This window comes from Neocloeon triangulifer, unplaced genomic scaffold (assembly GCF_031216515.1).
Source record: "Neocloeon triangulifer isolate White Clay Creek 2 clone unplaced genomic scaffold, ASM3121651v1 ptg000012l, whole genome shotgun sequence".
Lineage (NCBI taxonomy): Eukaryota > Metazoa > Arthropoda > Insecta > Ephemeroptera > Baetidae > Neocloeon > Neocloeon triangulifer.
The window spans coordinates 17,361,519-17,384,118 of record NW_026775554.1 but is presented as its reverse complement, the minus strand read 5'-3'; the positions used below and the strand labels follow the sequence as shown (position 1 = coordinate 17,384,118).

Genomic DNA, 22,600 nt, shown 5'->3' with positions numbered 1-22,600 from the left:
TCGCGTATACCTTTGAGCACAAAGAGAGCGACTTCTTGCGGATTTACTTTGCCGGTTTTATTCAAAGGTGATATTTTCTTTCATTTTAGACACAATGTTATCCATCACTTCAGCATTAATCTCGTGTTTCTGTTGGATTATTATGCCACTGATATATAGCTCTTGGTTTTTTTCCAAGCAATTTTCCGTTATCAAAGATGTCATGGCCAAAAAAGGGATAAATCGAAATAAATGATTCAGCAAGAATCGAACTTACTGCTATGATTTTTGAAAAACATGCTATAATGAATTTGACAAGAAAAATTTAACTTATATTATGATACACTAACATTTGTAATATTATTTTCTTCAATATTAATTTCGATCTTTAATTTTTTTTACCATAATTTTTTTTGTACGGAGACTACCGAGATACTTTTTCACATTTTTTCATGTGGTCTAAAGGTTTATAATAATAAATATGCACAATTATTTTGGAGAAATGATTCAAATACTTAAAATTCACATATAAAACGGACATAAAACTAGAATTATAGCAACGCTAGATTCTTCATTCACCCAAAAAAAAAAACCTCTTCAATTTAGCTGAAATTAACATTTCATCAAATGTGCTTAATGGAAAGGAAGTTTGGAAACGCCAAGCCCTCTGTTAATGATAAGTGGCCAGTGTCAGCAGCAGCAGCTGCTTGATCTAGTTTACTTTGTAAGAGTCAGCCGCGCTCGACTGGAAGTTATGCAACTGGTGTAACACGAGCAGCATTACTTCCCTCAGAATGCACACTGCTAATTGAGTATTGTGTAAACTGAGTGAAATAATTTATTCAGACGTGCAGGAAATATTTATAATTTTAATCTCTTTAAAAGAAAAAGTAGCCCCTTTTGGAAATAATAATTCTCATTGACGAGTTAACAGATATTCAAAATAATAACATTTTAAAGTTTTTTGCTCAATATTTAATTAAATAAATATTTTCCTCTTTTGCTCTTAAAAGAGCTGGATAAAAATAAAATTTAACCAACAACTTTTTCTTTTAACCAGTTTGTCTCTGGAATCATTATTTTAACCTCTACTTAACGCGGTCATTACCGGTCCTAGTTTTCCCAACTTTCCTTCTCGCACACACTAATTCTTCCTCGCACGCAGGCGACGCATATTTTTGTCCGCATTGTCACAATGTTGACGCAATTACCGTCGACAATGCACCGCCGGAGTGCGTCTGCCGCTGCTCCACCAACCCTTGCTTCTTTTGTGTCCTTCGCGCGCGACGCGGCACCCCGGCGAAAAGAAAACACGCGCAAATAAAGTCGGCGACGAGTTGTTCAACTTGTGCCTACAGCCATTGTTATGCACGCTGGGCTATTGTTGCGCACCACGAATGTTGTTCAGCAGGAATAACACGAATGAGTAACACAGAGGAAAAATCAAGCACAATGAAGTTGAAACAGAATATAAAATTTTTAAATTAATTAAATTGTGTTCAAGTATTAAAAAAAACCAATGTTATGAAATAATCAAAGATAACTTTTATTCTGAATAAAAACCGCAATCATATATTTTTCCTTTATGCACTGGAAAAACCTGATTTTATTGTTTCATTAAAAATAGCTAAATATTTTATGAATGGCCGAGTAATTTTAATTTTCAGAGATCAATTCGATAAATCAATTATTGTGTTTTATTCAATTTATTAATGCTTAAATTATATTATTTCCAGCAGAAAAATTTTGTTTTTGATATAGATAGACTTCACGGAGTTAAATTTTGACTTATTTGATTCACTTCTACATTTTTCATTGTCTTTAAGTTTTTCTCGGCCGGCAAATCAACAGTATATGGAAGAAGAACTTCGCCTTTAAATTGAAACCCGAGGCCGGCGAGGTTCATCAGGGCCTGCTCGCCAGAGGAATTTATCACAAGGCTAATTAGCAGATTGCAGCAGCGCAAACAAAGGCAGGTCGCTCCGCCAGCAAACAATAATTAACAATATTTCACTGCCAAGCAAGTACACTCTGACATTTTCATATAGTAGCACGGCTTGAGGCCAAGGGTTGGTCCAAGTACAGACCAGGGTGCAGCAACTACTACAAACTCTAATTGTGTTGTGCGAAATTATTCTTGGTGGCTTCACCTTTCCATTGTGTTGATTAAATGTAGTCAAAACGGGCGCAGAGATTTCAGCTCCTGTTTTCTTGGGCATTCATACATGCTGGTGAGTCACGGGAGTGGAAAATTTTCATATTAAATTCCTGTTCCGCGACACTAAATTTCCTCTCTACTCGTAAAGACGTCGCGAAAAATGGAGCAGTCTTTCGTGAAGTGAAGAACAAGGAGCACATCAAGGGAGGTTATTAAATTTGGTCTCTTTTCTGGGAGAACAAATAACATTGGAAATTTATTATTGGCACCTCTGTTTCAAAATTGTGAATGAAATAAATTTTTTCCCTTTAATTTTATTTCCAACCATTTTTTAATGCTAATACAATGGTTTTAAAAACACTTGTTTATTATTTATTATTATTTAGTTTCGGTTGCTTAAATCAATTCTGTACTTATAATTTTGGATTAGCACTTGAAAAGCATGGCAATCATTATTGACCGTTTATTTCACATTCAGCAAGAAAAATTTTCAAAGCAAAAAGGCGGAAATGTTGTTAAATAAAAAAAATAATAATGGGTCAAATTGGAAAACATGTTTCTGCGGTTGGTTTTAATCGGTATAGATATAAATTTTATCAACAGAAATCTATTTCTTAATAAAATTTCCTGGCTGAACTAACAAAAGAGGCATAAAAAATTTTCTATTAAAATAATTAGATCTAGAATTACCATCTCTAATTAATGGTATCAGAATATTTATAATTGAACTTACTTAAAAGTTAGCAAAATAAGTGAGTAATTTAATTTTTACTTTACTCATTATGCTACTAAATTTTGTATAGCAACTACAATTTCTATGTAGGGCAAGTTCACAGGGAACACAAATGAACTGAATAATACACAAAACAAAAATGAAATGTGGAATTAATGTAAAATATACTTTTTTTAGGAAGTTTTGTATTTAAGACAAATAGGAATTATGAATGACAAACAATACAATATAATTGTTTCTAATCAAAATGAGTATCTCTGTCCATGACCTCGGTCTGGTGCACGACAGAGGTCGAGAGTGCAAGGAGCACTTGGAGAAGGTTATACACTTTAAGCTCTCGGAATATAAATAATAATTTAACATGCAAGTCAACGCGGTACTACCCAATTATAAAATTCAGGCAGACCTTCCTCAAACAGCGCAGAGTGGGAGTTTGATCAAATTAGGCTCAATTTCGACGGTCTGCTGGTACAATTAACTTGTGCCAGGTCGATTGATACACGCGCACATGTGACAAAACACGAACGTTGACGCGCGATGGGAACGAAAAGAAAGAAAGTTTATTTTGCAAAAGCGGAGCGGGGCTGCTGTTGCTGGTTATTCTCGTCGAGCATGATTAATGGCATGTATCGACCTTGAACGAAAAAAAATTGTATTTCCAACGAGTACTCGTAAAATATGTGCAGTTGTTTCGGCACAGAGAGAGTCTTGAAATAATAAAATATGCTAGAATTACTCTTGCTGGTGCCATAAACGGCCGTCAGCAAGGAGAGAGACGCAGAAAATTGTCTAATGAAAAGAAGCCGGGAATAATTAATTTTCGTGCCCGACGGCGACGCCATTTAGCGAAATTGTTCTCATAACTCTTTTTTTTTAATATTCCCTTGCCGAGAAAAAAGTGTAATTTGAAATGATCTAGAACGCCTATGCCTTTTTATTGCGGGGCAGGTGTGCGGCGAAATTCGTGCAGAAAAAGTAAAGCAGTCATTGTATGGTGTGAGATGAAAAAAAAATTGCAACATTCGAGATGGATTTCGGTGCCCGGCAGGAAAGTGGCCGAATAGTGAGAGTGACACGTCGTTTCGCCCGACAGATGAAAAAATAATGATGCTCCTACACATAAGGAGACTGAAAAATGATTCGCACAAACTTGCGGACGGACTTTGTACTGTACGCTCGAGTTTCACTCTGAACAGGTAGAATAAGTGGCAAATTCCTGAGAATCCTCTCCAAATTCTTTCTCACTGATTGAATTACATGAAAATGAGTAACAAATATTTTTCAATTCCATTCTTTCAATTCTGTCAAAATTTAAATTTATAAAGCATTAATTAAAATAAAAAACTACTAACAATTGAAAACTTTCATTTAAAGTTAATTTTTTTCTTATTTTTAATTATTATCAAATTAACTTAGTTTAATTTCTTTATTTGTCAATAAAATATTTTTGTTTCTTACTTGTTTAAATATTCTGAAAACCAATGAATAAATTATGAAAAAAATGTTATTTAATAATGTAAATATACTTTGATTGCAATTAGATACCATTATTAAGTTATAATTAATAAAATCAATTGGCCCAGGGAAAAGTGAGTTATCTTAATTTCGATTCAAATACATGGCATAGTGAAATATCAAAAATGAAATTATGTAAAATACATGTAAAAAATTTAAAAGATGTATATCTTTAAAAAGTCTGAGATGAGCATTCCTTAGAGCGTTGCCCAAATTATTTTGTCGTTATAATTAAATTACTCCAGTTTTTAGAGGAAAAATTAAAAAAAAAAATAATTATAAAACTCGGTAATTTATGTTTAACCGCTTTTGAAATTAAAACTGTACAACCGCGAGAGAGATAGAATAAAAAATTAAGGGCACACGCACACAGTATCTTTTGGCATCACTTCTGAGGGGGTTTCGCTTTCAAATCCCACGGCAAAATTAATGGCCCTCTCCCATAATAAGTCACGGTGTAATTTTTGACACCTCCATAAAAAGCGCCGACCGCCGCGCTCTCGCTTTTATGCTCAAGAGAGAGAAGGGCCGGCAAAACGAAAATAAACTCGCTCTGCTCTCGAGAGGACCAGTCGCAAACAACAACGAAAAAAATCGCTTAATTACTTAGAAAAAGGGCTGGGAAGGAGTGAGACGGACACAAAGAAAATTAATGATGTAATTACAAAGATATAAAATTAGTAGCACGCGCCAGCCAGTACGAGCAGGTTAAATTTATCAAAAGGGAGTTGGGAATAATTAAAAACGTTAAAAATTAACAGAGCAAACAGGTGATCATAGCAAAAAAATAAATTTAGAATTAATTAATCTAAATTTAAAACTTCATTCACCCAATTCTTATAAGATTTGAATCTATAATTATTAATTCAAATTGAAGACGGAAAAACATTTGTTTAAAAAAAGTATCAACAAATTTAGGTACATTGCGACACAATTATAGTAAAAAAATCGTGATTTTACCAAATTAAATAGAGATAATTTTTAAATACAAAATATTCCGGCAATATTAGGAAAGGTTGGCGGTATTAATTTTAAAAATTTCTTCAAACTACTCAAAAATATGTTTACCACAGGAAAAATAATTTCCGAAAAATTCGAAAAATATAACATATTTTTTTTTAATTTTGATTGTTTTCTTTTACTCACCGATTGTTCCTCTTGGGTTTGGCCGGTTTGACGAAGTTCATGGTGGCCGACCTGCGGACAGGGGTGTCACCGTGGATGACCTCGTGGCCCTCGGAGAGGTAGCGGTGCAGCTGCGGTCGTTTCGCGTTGCCGGCCATCGCGTGCCTTTGCTTCTTGGCCACGGCACGCAACTCGAGATTCAAGTCCAGATCCCAGTCCTCGAGCAACGAGCCCAACGGACCCAGCATTCAAATTCACTGTCCTCGATTCGCGACACTCACAATATTATGTATAATCCGCGGTGTGTGTGGTTGACTGTCACTTTGTCGGAGGAGCTTCTGCTTTGCCGGCAACACGCCTGACACTGCCGAATCCTCAGCACGAGCCGTTCTCGCGCGCGCACGCCGGCCGCTAATCTGACAGACCCCACTGCCATCTGCGCCCGACGCCGCAGCACCCATACTACAAAAGGCCGCTTTTGCTCCCGTTCTAACATGCACACGCTTGTATTTGCTTCACACGTTGAACTTTGAGCCATTAAAAATCTATTTTAATGTTTAATATTTGAATAGTTTTATTTTTTGAACAGGTTAAAAATAATTTAAAACAAGGTATTTATATAATTTGAATTGAATTTTAAATAATAATTTTAATATTTTATTTTCAGTTTTCATTTTTTTATTGTCTCTTTTTTTAATTAAAATAATAGCCTTTTAAAGTAAAACATCAATAATTTAAATATATTATAAAAAATTATTTCACCTTTGCATTGAAACAATTGTTTCAATACCAATTACAGTGGTAAATTCTTGCTCAACTGCAGTCAATGTAACCCCATTATCTGAAATTTTTAAAAATGACACGGAAAAATTATTACACAAGGAAAAGGAAATCTCCTCAAAACAAAACAAAAATAATAGCAAGAAAAAAGAGATGAATTTTGAAAAATTCCTAGAAAAATTCACTCCCAAAGCAACACAGACTATAATTGATATGGGAGATGTTTAAATTTTATTGTCCTTCTCTTTTCTCTTTATAGTCAAAATAATATATTTTGCACATAAATAATGTTATTAAAAATCAAAAAATATGTTAAAAAAAATCCAATACATGATTCTACTATCGTTTTCTTGACCTCTTGACACCCTTTAGAGTAAACACTCGGGGTGTATTTCACAAAATATTTAAACAGGATAAAAAAATTATAATTTCTTTTAATAATAAAAGGACAACTGACCCCCTTTGGTCTGCTGGTTCGTCACTTCTTTATATTCTCTTTCTTTCTCTACAGTGATTGGAAATGTAAAAAAAATAACGATAGCTAAAAACTATTTCCATACTATTAATATTAAGGGGGGGAAATTACGATAAATTGATAACAACAATAAAAAGCAAAAACTCATTTAGCAACCCAGTCTTATTCACACTGCTTTTTTGCCAGAAATTTCCAAGGAAATAATCCCAAAGATTTTCTAGTATTTTGCAATAATCTGCTGCACTGGTTTTCTTCATTTAAAGTAAAAATCGTTTTTTTTTTTCAAGTATACACTTTCCTGGATACATCTTTTTGACTTATTGTTAGCTCATGCAGCTCTGAAGTATTTTTTATTTTTACTTAAAGCTAATTTACACGCCACAACTTGTAGAAAACTTCCCGGACAAAATAAATTGCAAAAGAATAGCGCGCATACCTTGATCTACTTGTAAAGAGCTTTATTATTTGTAACGTTGTTTTGACGGATCTCACAATCAGGTAATACTTGATACATCGCTGAAGTTTGAGTTACACCTTGATGTGTGTGATACTGGATACACTTTATTTCAAGACGATATCTCGTTACCGCACGCCATAAATGTGGCAAAATGAATAAAAACACACCGGCGTTCCCAATTAAAGAAGAGAGCTGCAACAAAATTTGGGAACTTTTTTTTATACAAAATAAAAACAAAATCCTCGGTGCGTGAACAAAAACCGATTTGCATAAAACCCTTTCGGTAATTCTCTGAAATAAAACTCGAGCGGCACTTCAATTGACATCACAATCAACGAGGGCCACTCAAAAATCTCGCCGTTTTCAACGCGAGAGAAGAGCGCATCTGTTTTTCATGTGACGGACATTTATATGCAACGCATATACAATAATGATGAAAATAAAAATGGATTATGAAAACCTCCATCTGGGTAGTGCATTGAAAAGAAACGGTTTTCACTCAACGTTTGAGATTTCCTCTTCCGCCCTATTCTTTTCATGAAAAGTTTAAAAGAAGAAGTGCAGTTTTTTTAATTCTGCGACCATCATAATTGGTTAAATTCGCGACGGCTGGTCAGGAAGCGTGCTGCCGTAATTACATTATGAATATCAAATGTATTTTGGATGCCTAATGATTGGAATGGTTTTAAAGTGCCGCCAGCATAAAAGTCATTAAAATGTGCACCTGCTTTATCAATTCATTTGCATTTGCGGCCCTGCTGGGTTTAGTTTGGATGAAGCAATTTATATTGAAGAGAATAAACTTATTTAATAATTAAGTTAATTTTTATAACTATATAATGACACATATTTTTTATTAAAACAATTTATTTCACTTTTTTACTGTTATTAAAAATATTTATAATATTAAATACTATAAATGTTATAAAATAAGTTTCTTTCCATTTCTTTATGTTCTGATTTTCCTCAATTCCCAATATTTAAAAATTCATTACCTTTAATAAATAAAAATATTTTTCAGTGAGAGCAACGAGATGTGTTGTGAAAAGGAATATATATCCTCGTCCTGATCATGTGTAAATTCTTTGTTCTGCGTAGATATAATATAAATTCTAACACAGTAATTTTTAGAACATTATTGACTTCATTGAAATATTAAAAAAATCTCATATTTCAATTAAATCGATACAGATAAACAAATTTAATGCACAAGCTATGTGGGTGTGCGCAATCATATTGATTACTTTATCATAAATAATAATTAAGAATATGCACTGGAAGCTTTTCATAGAAGTAAATTTTTAAATGACTAAATTAGAATTTATTCTTTGTTTGATCAAAAGAATGCAATTGAAACCAACGTATTCCGCATCCAATCTCGAGCACTTTAGTTGGGGGTACATGTTTGTGGCTGGCTCTAGGTTTCCACACAGAACGCATCTAGTGGATAGAGAGTTCATAGGGGCAGCGATCAACGTGAGGTCGGTTTCGTTCGCGGCTTTTGCGAAATTGCTTTCTGCCATATTATTGCAGGCGGAGGCACAAGGACCACATAAACCACCGATATAAAGCTCTTGCCTCCCTCGTCAAAGCCAAAGGGATGAGGAGATATTTGTATTATGCTTTTATGACGGGCGTGCAATTATTCCGACCCAAATTCCAGGGCACGTGACTCGCCAAGTTACGCATTTCGGTCTGACCCGAAAATGGGAAGTGCTTGGTTTGCTGCAGAGATTGAATTAACTTTGCAAAAGCGAGCGATGATCCTGCAAATATAAACAATTTGCATAGCCCTTCATTCAGTTTGGATGTTGTTTGGTGGGTGGATTAATTACGTCACCAGTTCGCCCAGACTGGGTGGGTCGTTTCCGCTATAAAATTGATTAAAGTGAGAGATAAATTTGTGACAATTTGGTGCTGGTCATCAAATGCTGTATTTCTAAAGAGATAATTTCGCAGAGCTCATTCAGCTCATGAATAGTAAAAAAGCGGCTATTTATAAGCTCATTTTCCAGTCGCAATAATACAAATAACATTATCAAAATCAATTAATAAATAATAACTTATCTCAATGAATTTGTATCAATCAAAGAAGAATAATTAACAAAAATAAAATAAAATTTCTTCTTTAAATATTTTCAATATAATTTTCTGTTCAAGTTTTGACGCTCTATTCAAAACAGAAACTAAATCTCAAAATAAAAATTATCATTAAAAATTTTTTGTTTATTTTAATTAAAAATAATTGTAATAAAATATTGAATTAATTTTGAATTACTGTTTTTAATTACATTAATTACTAATACATTCATAAAAATAATTTGAAAATATGACAAAAAAAATTTAGTCCGTTGAACTCTTTGACGCAAAAATGTGTGGCAATTACAGCAGCAATAAATAAACCAGATTATAACTTTGTTGCAAAAAGCGGCTCGATGGTATTTGCAAAGTCATTAACACTCGATCCGAAACGAAAGAGCAGAGGAATTATCACGCGTCACACAACAACAGCCCGCATAAAATTTCTCTCGTCGATTGAATCGTTATCAGAATCGGCTCAAAACTGCTGCTGATGTTTTTATGGTATTGCCGAACATCCATAAACCGTATTCAGAGCGTTATTGCGATCGAATGAACAAAGCTGATGGTCTCAAACAAAATGTGTTTATTTAGTGTAAAACTCGAACGCAAGTGAAATCACATAAAAAGCAGTGAACGCGTCCCACATCATCATCGTGGCAATTGTCTGCATTTTTTTCTCGCTAAATTTCGCCGCGGGGTGCATTGGTGGGTTTGTAATAAAATATTTGTTCTACTTTTTCTACGAGCGAGCGGCGTAAAAAAATCACATCCAACCCTCTAGTCGTCGTGTCACTCGCTGCACTTTATTGCAGCAGATCCATTGTTAGCAGAAAACGCGCCGGTCTGAAGGCAAATAACAGCAAAAAAAGAAGCGGCTCCGAGAGAGGGCATAGCATCAGTCTTTTGTCATGAAAATGTGCGTATCATTTTTATTAGGGGGTGCACGAAATGCAGACTGCGAGCCCCTGGGCCATTTTTTCGCCAAAAAACGTGTCGGTTAACTCGTAAGTGGATGAGATGGAATTGGATTTCAAATGAAACAGGCAACAGTTTTAAATCTTTCGTTTACTATTTTTGCAGTTTTTAAATTTAACTGACCCAGAAAAATATTGTTGATACTTTAAATATTCAATTCAAAATAACTATAAAACAAAAACAAAAGTTTTATATCATAATCACTTTCTGAAATTCCTTTGTTATAATTCCTTAATTTTTCACATTTTTTAATTGTGTCTGTTCGTGTTTGTATAGAAATTGCAATTTAAACCGTGCTTATTTTTATTTATTTTAGCTCTGATAATAATCTTTTTAACAAAATATTAATAATTAACATTGACATTTTAGGCACTATGAACTTATCACAACCTTCTGAGCTTGCGTAATCTATATTGGAAGTCAAGTGTTATGTACGCTTACCCCCTAATAAATGCGTGAGTGAAAAATGTGTACTCTTTGTACGTACCTTTTAGCGCACACACACCTCTGACGCTTGTTTCATAAGTAGTGTCGCACAAGTAACATTATCGCAATATATCGCACTTGCATTAGCTGACAATCAACAACGTGCCCCTTGCACAAAGTATTACATTACTTGTTGTCTTTGCAGCCAGACGACAGCGCAAACATCCTTCTCATCGACCTCAACCCTTTTTAGAGTTTTAGCTTACATTCAATTTATTAAAATAAAATGAGGAAAAACACTGAAAATATTATAGTATAAATACTTATAAAATTTCCTAAATTTCAGATTTTCCTTGTGTGCGCATGAATTTTTTTATATACGTCAGGAAAATTTCATTTTGAGTGAAGGATTGAGGCTTGTAAGCGACTTTGGGCCGATAAGCATTTTACTATTTTGCGGCCACGAAAGTTCTAGAGAAGGCGATAGCCAATTTGATATATGTCAAAATTCACTTAAGAAAGCTATTATCTATATGCAAGCATATCTAGAAACTCAGTTATGCTGTGAAAAACGTGTTTTCTGCAGTTTACCTCTGGATATTTTTGGCATAGTTCCAATTCGTGCTCTAGGAAGAAGTTTTAATAGCCAAGTACTCCGGATGGAATCTGCTTCAGAAAACGAGAAAAGCCTTTGGGCACCGGCGGACGGAGGATTTCGAGCGTGGCTCACAGTTGCAGCCAGTTTTGTTATCCAAGGATTGGTTTTTGGAATCAATCTTTCGTACAGCGTCATTTACTTTGAGCTGCAGAAAATTTTGAATTTTAACGGAGTCACGGATACGTCGTATAAAACATGTAAGACTGAATATAATACTCACAATTATATAGATTCAATAAATTTTTTTAGTTTATAATTAATATTTAATTTCATTTGTTATTTCATCAAAGAATCTTTGTGATCAATGATTTTGTTTCATTATACACATTCTATTTTAGGTTTCAACCAATATTTTTAATATTTTTTTAGCCCTTGTTGGATCGTTGAGTCTGGCAATGACTTTCGCTTTTTCTGCTTTGGCCGGCATCCTCACTGACAGATTCGGTCACAGAATTATCTCAATCATTGGAGGATCCCTCGCTCTGATTGGAATGCTTGCATCATCTTTCGTCGTTCAACACGCAAGATAAATTTTTTTTTTATAAAAAATTTTAATTGATAATTTATTTTTAATCTTAGGTTGAGGTGCTTTATTTCAGCTATGGGATTTTGTTTGGCTGCGGCGCATCTCTGGCATTCAACCCTTCCCTCTCCATTTTGGGGTTGCATTTCAGAAAAAGAATTGGGTTGGTGTTTGGAATTGCAACGGCTGGTGGCTCAGTTTTCACATTAATTTTGCCATTGGTGCTTGGAGCCCTGATTCCGTCAATCGGATTGGAGTGGACGCTAAGAGTCATTGCCCTTTTGATGATCATCATCATTGCAGCTTCATTTGCATACAAGGTATTTTAATTTACAATAATTATATAAAATATTATAATCTAATTTCTAAATAGCTGCCTCAAGGGGCCAAAGTTGACAGGACTGAGGACAAAAAACTGAAAATCAAAACTTTCCTCAACGTAAAAATTTGGAAGAATAAAAAATTTGTTATTTGGACCATCGGACTTCCGTGTGCAGTGTTTGGTTATTACGTCCCAATTGTCCACTTGGTATGAAAAAAGAAAAAGAATTTATTGCTAAAAATCAAAATTTGTAGGTAACATTTGTGTCAATCAACTTCCCAGCTGACGACGGAAAAATTTTGGTAATGTGCATCGGTGCTTCCTCAACTGTAGGGCGGTTGGCATTCGGAATTATTTCCGACCACGAGAAAATCAACAGAGTTTTGCTACAGCAAGTAAGAAAAGTTAAAAATTTCCTATAAAGTTAATTTATAAGTTTAAAAATTCAGATTTCCCTGATTTCAATTGGTGTATTCACGATGCTGCTGGTGGCAGCAAATACTTGGATCTACATGATTCTGCTTTGTCTGGGAATTGGTCTTGCTGACGGATGCTTTGTCAGTCTGATCGGGCCTATCGCGTTCGATTTGTGCGGCCCCGAAGGCGCGGTACAAGCGATTGGATTTGTGAATGGAATTAGCGCGATTTCCATCACTGTAGGCCCTACTGTAGCAGGTTAGCTTCATGAATGAAAATAATTTTCGTTTTCAAAATTATTTATTTTTACAGGAATTCTGTTCGACCTATTCAATTCCTACACAATTCCATTCTTGTTGGCAGGGGTTTCTTTGATTCTGGGCTCAATGGGGCTTTATGTGATAATGTGTATTAAAAATTAAAAAGTAATTGTCTTTTCTGCTTTGCGGTCTAAATTTTAAAATTTGATGTTTATTCGTATTTTTGAAAATTAAAACATTTTTTTTAATTAAAATTAATACAAAATGTTTTGTATAAATTTCAATGGATAATTTCAGATTAAAATACTGATTAAAATAAAATAATAATAATAAAGTGATTTATTTTTTTAAAGCAGACAAAATAATTTATAAGAATTTAAAAAATTGATAGTTTACAAAAATTTGTAAATGATTTGTATTTTCCTCTTTGTAAAATAATGACAGCAGAGAAAGTAAATAACTATTTAAAGCTTAACGAAAGGCTTCTTCTTTTTCTTTGATAAGTACTATGATTATTTCGTGCTGAGCTTTCCTTCTATTGGTAAAAAATTTCCAAACCTCAAAGTGACTTGCCAAACAAGTTTTTCACCGGTTGAGCGGAAAGGGCGCCCTCAACAAAAACTGACTTTTGAAACAAGTACAGTGCGCAATAATGGCAAAGACCAGCGAGAGTCTCGTCATCCTCACTCGATTGTGTGCAACTACAGCAGAGGGTGTTCAATTAGAGTCAATTGAAAGTGCGCCGGCACTCGCTCGCTAATCAACGCATTGTCATTTCGTCATTACCAAAAGTCAACCGACAGCCTGCTTCTTTATTCAAGCGAACCAGCACGTGTTCAAATATATACGATTTGCATACAAAACTTGTTGTATGCGAATTAAACGGAGCGCGCTCTCCTGTCATTAATAAATGTCATTAGGATTAATTACACGTGCATTGTTGTGTCGCCCTACTTATGCACGCGGGCGGGATGCGAAAATAGATGCACCCGTGAACAATTGGACAGATCCTGTTTTTCCCCGATTGTTTTGAAACAGATAGAAAAAATTACACTTTGACGCATCTGTCATTTGATCTCTCCCTTTTTGGAAATAAGAAGGTCTCTCTCCCTTTCACTATAACTCACCGTTTGTATGGATTAGTATAAATATAGAGGTATGGTCAAAGGTCGTCGGCGGCAATAAATTACATATTCGTTTGGATGTGTCGCCGGGTAAACACGCAGCGCGAATGACAGAGAGAGAGAGTGCGTATGATGATTAAAGACTGTGTAATTGCGAAGCGAGGCGTGCGTGTGCCAGAAAGAGGCTGTGTGTGTTTTTATCTGTTTGATGCGCAGCCGTAATTCTCGTTTTTGGACACAACATCCGTTCACGCTTGTCTGCCTTAATTGAGTCGTCACCGCGTTCCTGGACAGATGCTGCGGCCCCACAGTTGATGACACAACGAAACATCATTAATTTAGTTAATGCATCTTTCCATGAAAGTAGAAAACAAAATTCACGTTCTTGTGTAAAATTTAATTTTAGCAACTTCCTTTTTTTTAATAATTCAGCTTGCGGCTCATCTCGGCGCGGATATCACTTTATGATGCCCCCGCATTTAAGAGACTTTTTTTAAGAGGTGTTGTATTTCTATTCATTTTATATTTTTTTAATTACTTTTTTATTTATTTTACATAATCTGGATGATTATGAGAAGAATAAAAAACAAAACAAAAATGTCATTATAATTAATAAGAATATTTTTTTTTTAAGTATCATAATTAAAAACTTTTTTTCATTTAACCGTTCAGAATTAGTTATGATTTTTATCAAGCTGGCAGATTTTTACACAACGGTCTGAGTTAAAATAAAATATAAATTCCATGAAAAAATTAATTCAAAATTTTAATTATGTTTTAAAATAAATGTTATCCAAACTCGGGAAACTCTGTAATTTAACTTATATTTATTTCTTAAATAATAAATAAGATAATAAAACTATAATGAATTTGATTTATATAACATTATTAAAAAAAATTGCGTTTGACCATTTTTGTGCTGAAGAACTTTTGAAAAAGCTTTATTTCTTTCGTTTTGGTCATTGAAATTTCACTCTGTTGAATAATAACGACCAGAACACGTTTTGAATTAAACTTTGAATGCAATTGAATGTGCGCTTAAATCACGTAGAAGCCTCTCTATATAATCGTTTGTAATCACCGGGAATTACTCCCAAAACGCGGCACAAGAGAGGCATCATCTCTCTGCTCCATTCGGACAATGCGAACAACATGCAAATACCACACTCGGAGAGAACTAATCTGGTTTGCTCATTTCAATTTCATCTGCTCGCCCAGAGTGCACGCACATAAATTTGAATGGCGAGTCCGATTAAATCCAACAAGCTTCCAAACACGACTAGCGCAACTTGAAATAAAGTAAATTATTCGCCGGCTGAGCAGCGAGCGGAAAAGACAATGAGAGCGGCTCTTGCTCGCTCCAAGTGAGTAGCCGAGTGGACATTGTGTCATATCTAACAATAAAGGCAATTATCGCACTCTCCAGCCTATAGATAGGCGCGCTCCTTTCATCCGGTGCATTTGTCAAGGGTGACGCGTTGGTCCATTTCGAGCGAGAGAGATGCTGCGACTGCACACAATGGGGAAAAGCAGATGATTCTTTTGCTGCGCTCAATCCGTCCACCACTGTCAGTCGCTGAATGTACTGTTGCGTACGTTTTGATTTACAAATAAAACGCGTTTGATTGTCACAAGCCACACTTCCTGCAGTGCGTGTCAAAGGAAGGTGGTTTGCAATTGTCGATGTTCCGATGCCAATAGAATAGAAAGCTCTAACATAATAATCGAAGCAATAACGGTTCATTATTACAAAATTTAAATTATTTCCAACTAACATTAGTAATTTAACAAGAAACACTTTGATGGAAACCACAAAATGAAAATGTGCATCAAAATTAAATAAAAATTAGTTAAAATTATTACCCCTGTACGCTAGCAATTAACCTTAAAATTAACGCAGATGTAGGTGTTTTGGTAATTTCCGAACAATTTGATTCTCTTCTCCTCCTCAGCTATTATTATTGTATATATAGTATTATTATTTCAAAAAGTGCAAACTTAATTTGTATTTATTAGACGTCAACATTTATGAATTGAGACTCTTGTAGAATAGCTAAAAAAAATTTCGTTTGTGAAAGAATACAACATTAGTTCTTGAATTTATTTATTTTAGTAGACAAATTCAAATTTAATTATAAGTTTTGAAACATTTTTTTTTGAAAATTCTTCTGAAAAAAGTGAGCTAAAAATTGTATTATAAAATTAAAATTTATAAAACTTGTATAATATAAAAATATTTGACAAACTATGCTGTAGAAGTTAAAAATTATAATTTGTAAATTGTTATTATTTTATTTTTTATTGTTAAAGTAGTGTGACTTTTTAAATATTTTAATTTGTCCAAAATAGCTCTATTTTTTTTCTAAAATCTAGAACGACTAAACGCAACAAGGGCTCACCACCCCTACACATCCATATATCCACAGCGTACGTTCCATTATATTCGAAAAAGCATGCAGGGCACACACAATCTCCCGCAGCGAGTCCAGTTTGGTCAGTTGGTCAGCGATTCATTACTTTGATAAAAAATAGTGAGTGCTGCTGTATCCTTTATCCACATGGCAAAATGGCATGTTTAATGTTCGTCTGCACCATATAGTCAAAACTGCTTTTCCATTCAACCCACGCCGGACAAAAAAATGACAAACCACACATTTCGGAAACAAGTCTGCAACATAATATCAACAACCCCCGCATGTAAAATATGAAGGCTGTCAATCAAACGCGACTATGCGATCGGGCGTAAAAAATAATAAAATAATTCGCCGCCCCTGACTAACTAGCGATAATAAAGCGACCGCTTGTGCTGGTCAATTTGAGAGCACCCGCCGTTCCGTTAAACTCGCTCCACGCACAAAGGGGCGCTTGTGCATTTTACCTATTATGCAGTAAAGTAGTGAAAGGGCCTGTGTGTTGCATTATTTATACACTCTTGCAGACTTTTTGTTTATGTCCGGGTGTGGTCTTTTTAGGCGAGCGCGTAATGATGCATCCGAATAGGGGAGGAGAAGGTCGCCACTTTTGTGTCACGATTTTCTGATATAATATAGGCGCGCGGGGACGCTAAAGGTGCAACGCCTGATGACAAAATTGGTGATTGATCGTCTCGCTGAGATACTGCACCGGTCATCTAAAAAACTGGCTTTTGTCGAGCTTCACTGAATTCGGACGGAAGTTTTTTGTGTAATCAACTGACTTTTGTAAAGTAAAATATTTTGTTTTCAGTCGCATTTTTTCTTTTTTACAAAAAAAATCAAAAAACAAATTTAATAAGAATATATGCATATATGTGGATATTAAAGTTGCAAGGAATTTTTTTGGATATTGTACGAAATTAAATAATAAATGGAATTTCAATATATCTTATAAGAAAACTCAAGAGAATACAGTGATATGTAAATGTGAATGTAATGCAAACGAGATGATGCAAATAAAAGTAAAAAATATTCAAATCATTTGCAAAGGGAGTAAACGTGTCTCTATTCTGGTTGTGCCTGCCGTACGTGCCGCAAACTCGACAAAAGCGTACATGGCCAAAAAAGAGAGATAATCCTTTAACATGCAGCTCATCACGGGGCATCTGCAATTTCAGCTGCGTGGGTAAGTTGGGCGAGAAAATCAAAGTGACGTGAATGAGGAGAGCAATATCTTAAACAAACACGTCGCCTGATTGTTCTGAGCCATCATTGTGCGCTAATGAAGAGGCCCAGCAGCTTTCAAATTACAATATGCAGATGAGCCGAGGCTGCTACTCGTCAACGAGGGTTTCGACGGGAAAAAAGAAAAAGTATACATCGTGATACTTAATCCTCTGCGGGAGGAACCGCACAATGCATCGAGAGAGGGATGGAAGTATTGAGCTGCGGGGTGGAAAGAGATGCCTCAACACTTAATGTTGCTTGTTGCGAGCTCAGTTTTTTTGCTTCGCTCTTATAAAGCACGGAATCTGGTATTTTTGATAAATTTAAGAACTCGGCCAAATCGTTGCTCGAAGCACGAAGCACTTTGAAATCTAGAAAAATAGCTTTGAAATTAAATGAAAAAGACGCCTCAACACTTAATGTTGCTTGGTGCGAGCTCAGTTTTTTTGCTTCGCTCCTATAAAGCACGGAATCTGGTATTTTTTATAAATTTAAGAACTCGGCCAAATCGTTGCTCGAAGCACGAAGCACTTTGAAATCTAGAAAAATAGCTTTAAAATTAAATGAAAGAGACGCCTCAACACTTAATGTTGCTTGGTGCGAGCTCAGTTTTTTTGCTTCGCTCCTATAAAGCACGGAATCTGGTATTTTTGATAAATTTAAGAACTCGGCCAAATCGTTGCTCGAAGCACGAAGCACTTTGAAATCTAGAAAAATAGCTTTAAAATTAAATGAAAGAGACGCCTCAACACTTAATGTTGCTTGGTGCGAGCTCAGTTTTTTTGCTTCGCTCCTATAAAGCACGGAATCTGGTATTTTTGATAAATTTAAGAACTCGGCCAAATCGTTGCTCGAAGCACGAAGCACTTTGAAATCTAGAAAAATAGCTTTAAAATTAAATGAAAGAGACGCCTCAACACTTAATGTTGCTTGGTGCGAGCTCAGTTTTTTTGCTTCGCTCCTATAAAGCACGGAATCTGGTATTTTTGATAAATTTAAGAACTCGGCCAAATCGTTGCTCGAAGCACGAAGCACTTTGAAATCTAGAAAAATAGCTTTAAAATTAAATGAAAGAGACGCCTCAACACTTAATGTTGCTTGGTGCGAGCTCAGTTTTTTTGCTTCGCACCTATAAAGCACGGGATCTGGTATTTTTGATATATTTAAGAACTCGGCCAAATCGTTGCTCGAAGCACGAAGCACTTTGAAATCTAGAAAAATAGCTTTAAAATTAAATGAAAGAGACGCCTCAACACTTAATGTTGCTTGGTGCGAGCTCAGTTTTTTTGCTTCGCTCCTATAAAGCACGGAATCTGGTATTTTTTATAAATTTAAGAACTCGGCCAAATCGTTGCTCGAAGCACGAAGCACTTTGAAATCTAGAAAAATAGCTTTGAAATTAAATGAAAGAGACGCCTCAACACTTAATGTTGCTTGGTGCGAGCTCAGTTTTTTTGCTTCGCTCCTATAAAGCACGGAATCTGGTATTTTTGATAAATTTAAGAACTCGGCCAAATCGTTGCTCGAAGCACGAAGCACTTTGAAATCTAGAAAAATAGCTTTGAAATTAAATGAAAGAGACGCCTCAACACTTAATGTTGCTTGGTGAGAGCTCAGTTTTTTTGCTTCGCTCCTATAAAGCACGGAATCTGGTATTTTTGATAAATTTAAGAACTCGGCCAAATCGTTGCTCGAAGCACGAAGCACTTTGAAATCTAGAAAAATTGCTTTGAAATTAAATGAAAGAGACGCCTCAACACTTAATGTTGCTTGGTGCGAGCTCAGTTTTTTTGCTTCGCTCCTATAAAGCACGGAATCTGGTATTTTTTATAAATTTAAGAACTCGGCCAAATCGTTGCTCGAAGCACGAAGCACTTTGAAATCTAGAAAAATAGCTTTGAAATTAAATGAAAAAGACGCCTCAACACTTAATGTTGCTTGGTCCGAGCTCAGTTTTTTTGCTTCGCTCCTATAAAGCACGGAATCTGGTATTTTTTATAAATTTAAGAACTCGGCCAAATCGTTGCTCGAAGCACGAAGCACTTTGAAATCTAGAAAAATAGCTTTGAAATTAAATGAAAAAGACGCCTCAACACTTAATGTTGCTTGGTGCGAGCTCAGTTTTTTTGCTTCGCTCCTATAAAGCACGGAATCTGGTATTTTTTATAAATTTAAGAACTCGGCCAAATCGTTGCTCGAAGCACAAAGCACTTTGAAATCTAGAAAAATAGCTTCAAAATTAAATGAAAGAGACGCCTCAACACTTAATGTTGCTTGGTGCGAGCTCAGTTTTTTTGCTTCGCTCCTATAAAGCACGGAATCTGGTATTTTTTATAAATTTAAGAACTCGGCCAAATCGTTGCTCGAAGCACGAAGCACTTTGAAATCTAGAAAAATAGCTTCAAAATTAAATGAAAGAGACGCCTCAACACTTAATGTTGCTTGGTGCGAGCTCAGTTTTTTTGCTTCGCTCCTATAAAGCACGGAATCTGGTATTTTTTATAAATTTAAGAACTCGGCCAAATCGTTGCTCGAAGCACGAAGCACTTTGAAATCTAGAAAAATAGCTTTAAAATTAAATGAAAGAGACGCCTCAACACTTAATGTTGCTTGGTGCGAGCTCAGTTTTTTTGCTTCGCTCCTATAAAGCACGGAATCTGGTATTTTTGATAAATTTAAGAACTCGGCCAAATCGTTGCTCGAAGCACGAAGCACTTTGAAATCTAGAAAAATAGCTTTAAAATTAAATGAAAGAGACGCCTCAACACTTAATGTTGCTTGGTGCGAGCTCAGTTTTTTTGCTTCGCACCTATAAAGCACGGGATCTGGTATTTTTGATATATTTAAGAACTCGGCCAAATCGTTGCTCGAAGCACGAAGCACTTTGAAATCTAGAAAAATAGCTTTAAAATTAAATGAAAGAGACGCCTCAACACTTAATGTTGCTTGGTGCGAGCTCAGTTTTTTTGCTTCGCTCCTATAAAGCACGGAATCTGGTATTTTTTATAAATTTAAGAACTCGGCCAAATCGTTGCTCGAAGCACGAAGCACTTTGAAATCTAGAAAAATAGCTTCAAAATTAAATGAAAGAGACGCCTCAACACTTAATGTTGCTTGGTGCGAGCTCAGTTTTTTTGCTTCGCTCCTATAAAGCACGGAATCTGGTATTTTTGATAAATTTAATAACTCGGCCAAATCGTTGCTCGAAGCACGAAGCACTTTGAAATCTAGAAAAATAGCTTCAAAATTAAATGAAAGAGACGCCTCAACACTTAATGTTGCTTGGTGCGAGCTCAGTTTTTTTGCTTCGCTCCTATAAAGCACGGAATCTGGTATTTTTGATAAATTTAAGAACTCGGCCAAATCGTTGCTCGAAGCACGAAGCACTTTGAAATCTAGAAAAATAGCTTTGAAATTAAATGAAAGAGACGCCTCAACACTTAATGTTGCTTGGTGCGAGCTCAGTTTTTTTGCTTCGCTCCTATAAAGCACGGAATCTGGTATTTTTTATAAATTTAAGAACTTGGCCAAATCGTTGCTCGAAGCACGAAGCACTTTGAAATCTAGAAAAATAGCTTTGAAATTAAATGAAAGAGACGCCTCAACACTTAATGTTGCTTGGTGCAAGCTCAGTTTTTTTGCTTCGCTCCTATAAAGCACGGAATCTGGTATTTTTTATAAATTTAAGAACTCGGCCAAATCGTTGCTCGAAGCACGAAGCACTTTGAAATCTAGAAAAATAGCTTTAAAATTAAATGAAAAAGACGCCTCAACACTTAATGTTGCTTGGTGCGAGCTCAGTTTTTTTGCTTCGCTCCTATAAAGCACGGAATCTGGTATTTTTTATAAATTTAAGAACTCGGCCAAATCGTTGCTCGAAGCACGAAGCACTTTGAAATCTAGAAAAATTGATTTGAATTTAAATGAAAGAGACGCCTCAACACTTAATGTTGCTTGGTGCGAGCTCAGTTTTTTTGCTTCGCTCCTATAAAGCACGGAATCTGGTATTTTTTATAAATTTAAGAACTCGGCCAAATCGTTGCTCGAAGCACGAAGCACTTTGAAATCTAGAAAAATAGCTTTGAAATTAAATGAAAAAGACGCCTCAACACTTAATGTTGCTTGGTGCGAGCTCAGTTTTTTTGCTTCGCTCCTATAAAGCACGGAATCTGGTATTTTTTATAAATTTAAGAACTCGGCCAAATCGTTGCTCGAAGCACGAAGCACTTTGAAATCTAGAAAAATTGATTTGAATTTAAATGAAAGAGACGCCTCAACACTTAATGTTGCTTGGTGCGAGCTCAGTTTTTTTGCTTCGCTCCTATAAAGCACGGAATCTGGTATTTTTTATAAATTTAAGAACTCGGCCAAATCGTTGCTCGAAGCACGAAGCACTTTGAAATCTAGAAAAATAGCTTTAAAATTAAATGAAAGAGACGCCTCAACACTTAATGTTGCTTGGTGCGAGCTCAGTTTTTTTGCTTCGCTCCTATAAAGCACGGAATCTGGTATTTTTGATAAATTTAAGAACTCGGCCAAATCGTTGCTCGAAGCACGAAGCACTTTGAAATCTAGAAAAATAGCTTTAAAATTAAATGAAAGAGACGCCTCAACACTTAATGTTGCTTGGTGCGAGCTCAGTTTTTTTGCTTCGCACCTATAAAGCACGGGATCTGGTATTTTTGATATATTTAAGAACTCGGCCAAATCGTTGCTCGAAGCACGAAGCACTTTGAAATCTAGAAAAATAGCTTTAAAATTAAATGAAAGAGACGCCTCAACACTTAATGTTGCTTGGTGCGAGCTCAGTTTTTTTGCTTCGCTCCTATAAAGCACGGAATCTGGTATTTTTTATAAATTTAAGAACTCGGCCAAATCGTTGCTCGAAGCACGAAGCACTTTGAAATCTAGAAAAATAGCTTTGAAATTAAATGAAAGAGACGCCTCAAC

At 35.3% G+C, this 22,600-nt stretch overlaps 3 protein-coding genes across 4 annotated transcripts in view; 2 read left to right on the top strand and 1 right to left on the bottom strand.

Annotated features, from left to right (window-relative positions):
- LOC132198439 (protein VAC14 homolog) overlaps window positions 1–22,600 on the top strand; it is a 145,766-nt gene that overhangs the window by 67,549 nt on the left and 55,617 nt on the right. The gene's annotated exons all lie outside the window — the stretch shown is intronic.
- LOC132198438 (rap1 GTPase-activating protein 1) overlaps window positions 1–22,600 on the bottom strand; it is a 225,295-nt gene that overhangs the window by 169,773 nt on the left and 32,922 nt on the right. The window contains exon 1 of one of the 2 annotated variants that reach the window (XM_059622490.1): window positions 5,532–5,885. The exons of the other annotated variant lie outside the window; for it this stretch is intronic. Within the exon in view, the coding sequence (XP_059478473.1) occupies window positions 5,532–5,758 (227 nt within the window). The 5' untranslated portion in view covers window positions 5,759–5,885. Of the gene's footprint in view, window positions 1–5,531; window positions 5,886–22,600 lie in introns of those variants that run through there. 2 annotated transcript variants of the gene reach the window in all.
- LOC132198274 (monocarboxylate transporter 10-like) lies at window positions 12,084–12,888 on the top strand. The gene is made up of 4 exons (XM_059622211.1): window positions 12,084–12,206; window positions 12,260–12,415; window positions 12,463–12,603; window positions 12,658–12,888. The coding sequence occupies exons 1-4, from the start codon at window positions 12,171–12,173 to the stop codon at window positions 12,886–12,888; spliced, it is 564 nt and encodes a 187-aa protein (XP_059478194.1). The 5' UTR covers window positions 12,084–12,170.

Coding starts and splice junctions, on each gene's coding strand:
- LOC132198274 (XM_059622211.1), top strand. CDS start 12,171: ATGATCATCATCATTGCAGCTTCATTTGCATACAAG. Junction 12,416..12,462: donor ACGTCCCAATTGTCCACTTG/GTATGAAAAAAG, acceptor CAAAATTTGTAG/GTAACATTTGTGTCAATCAA. Junction 12,604..12,657: donor ACAGAGTTTTGCTACAGCAA/GTAAGAAAAGTT, acceptor TTAAAAATTCAG/ATTTCCCTGATTTCAATTGG.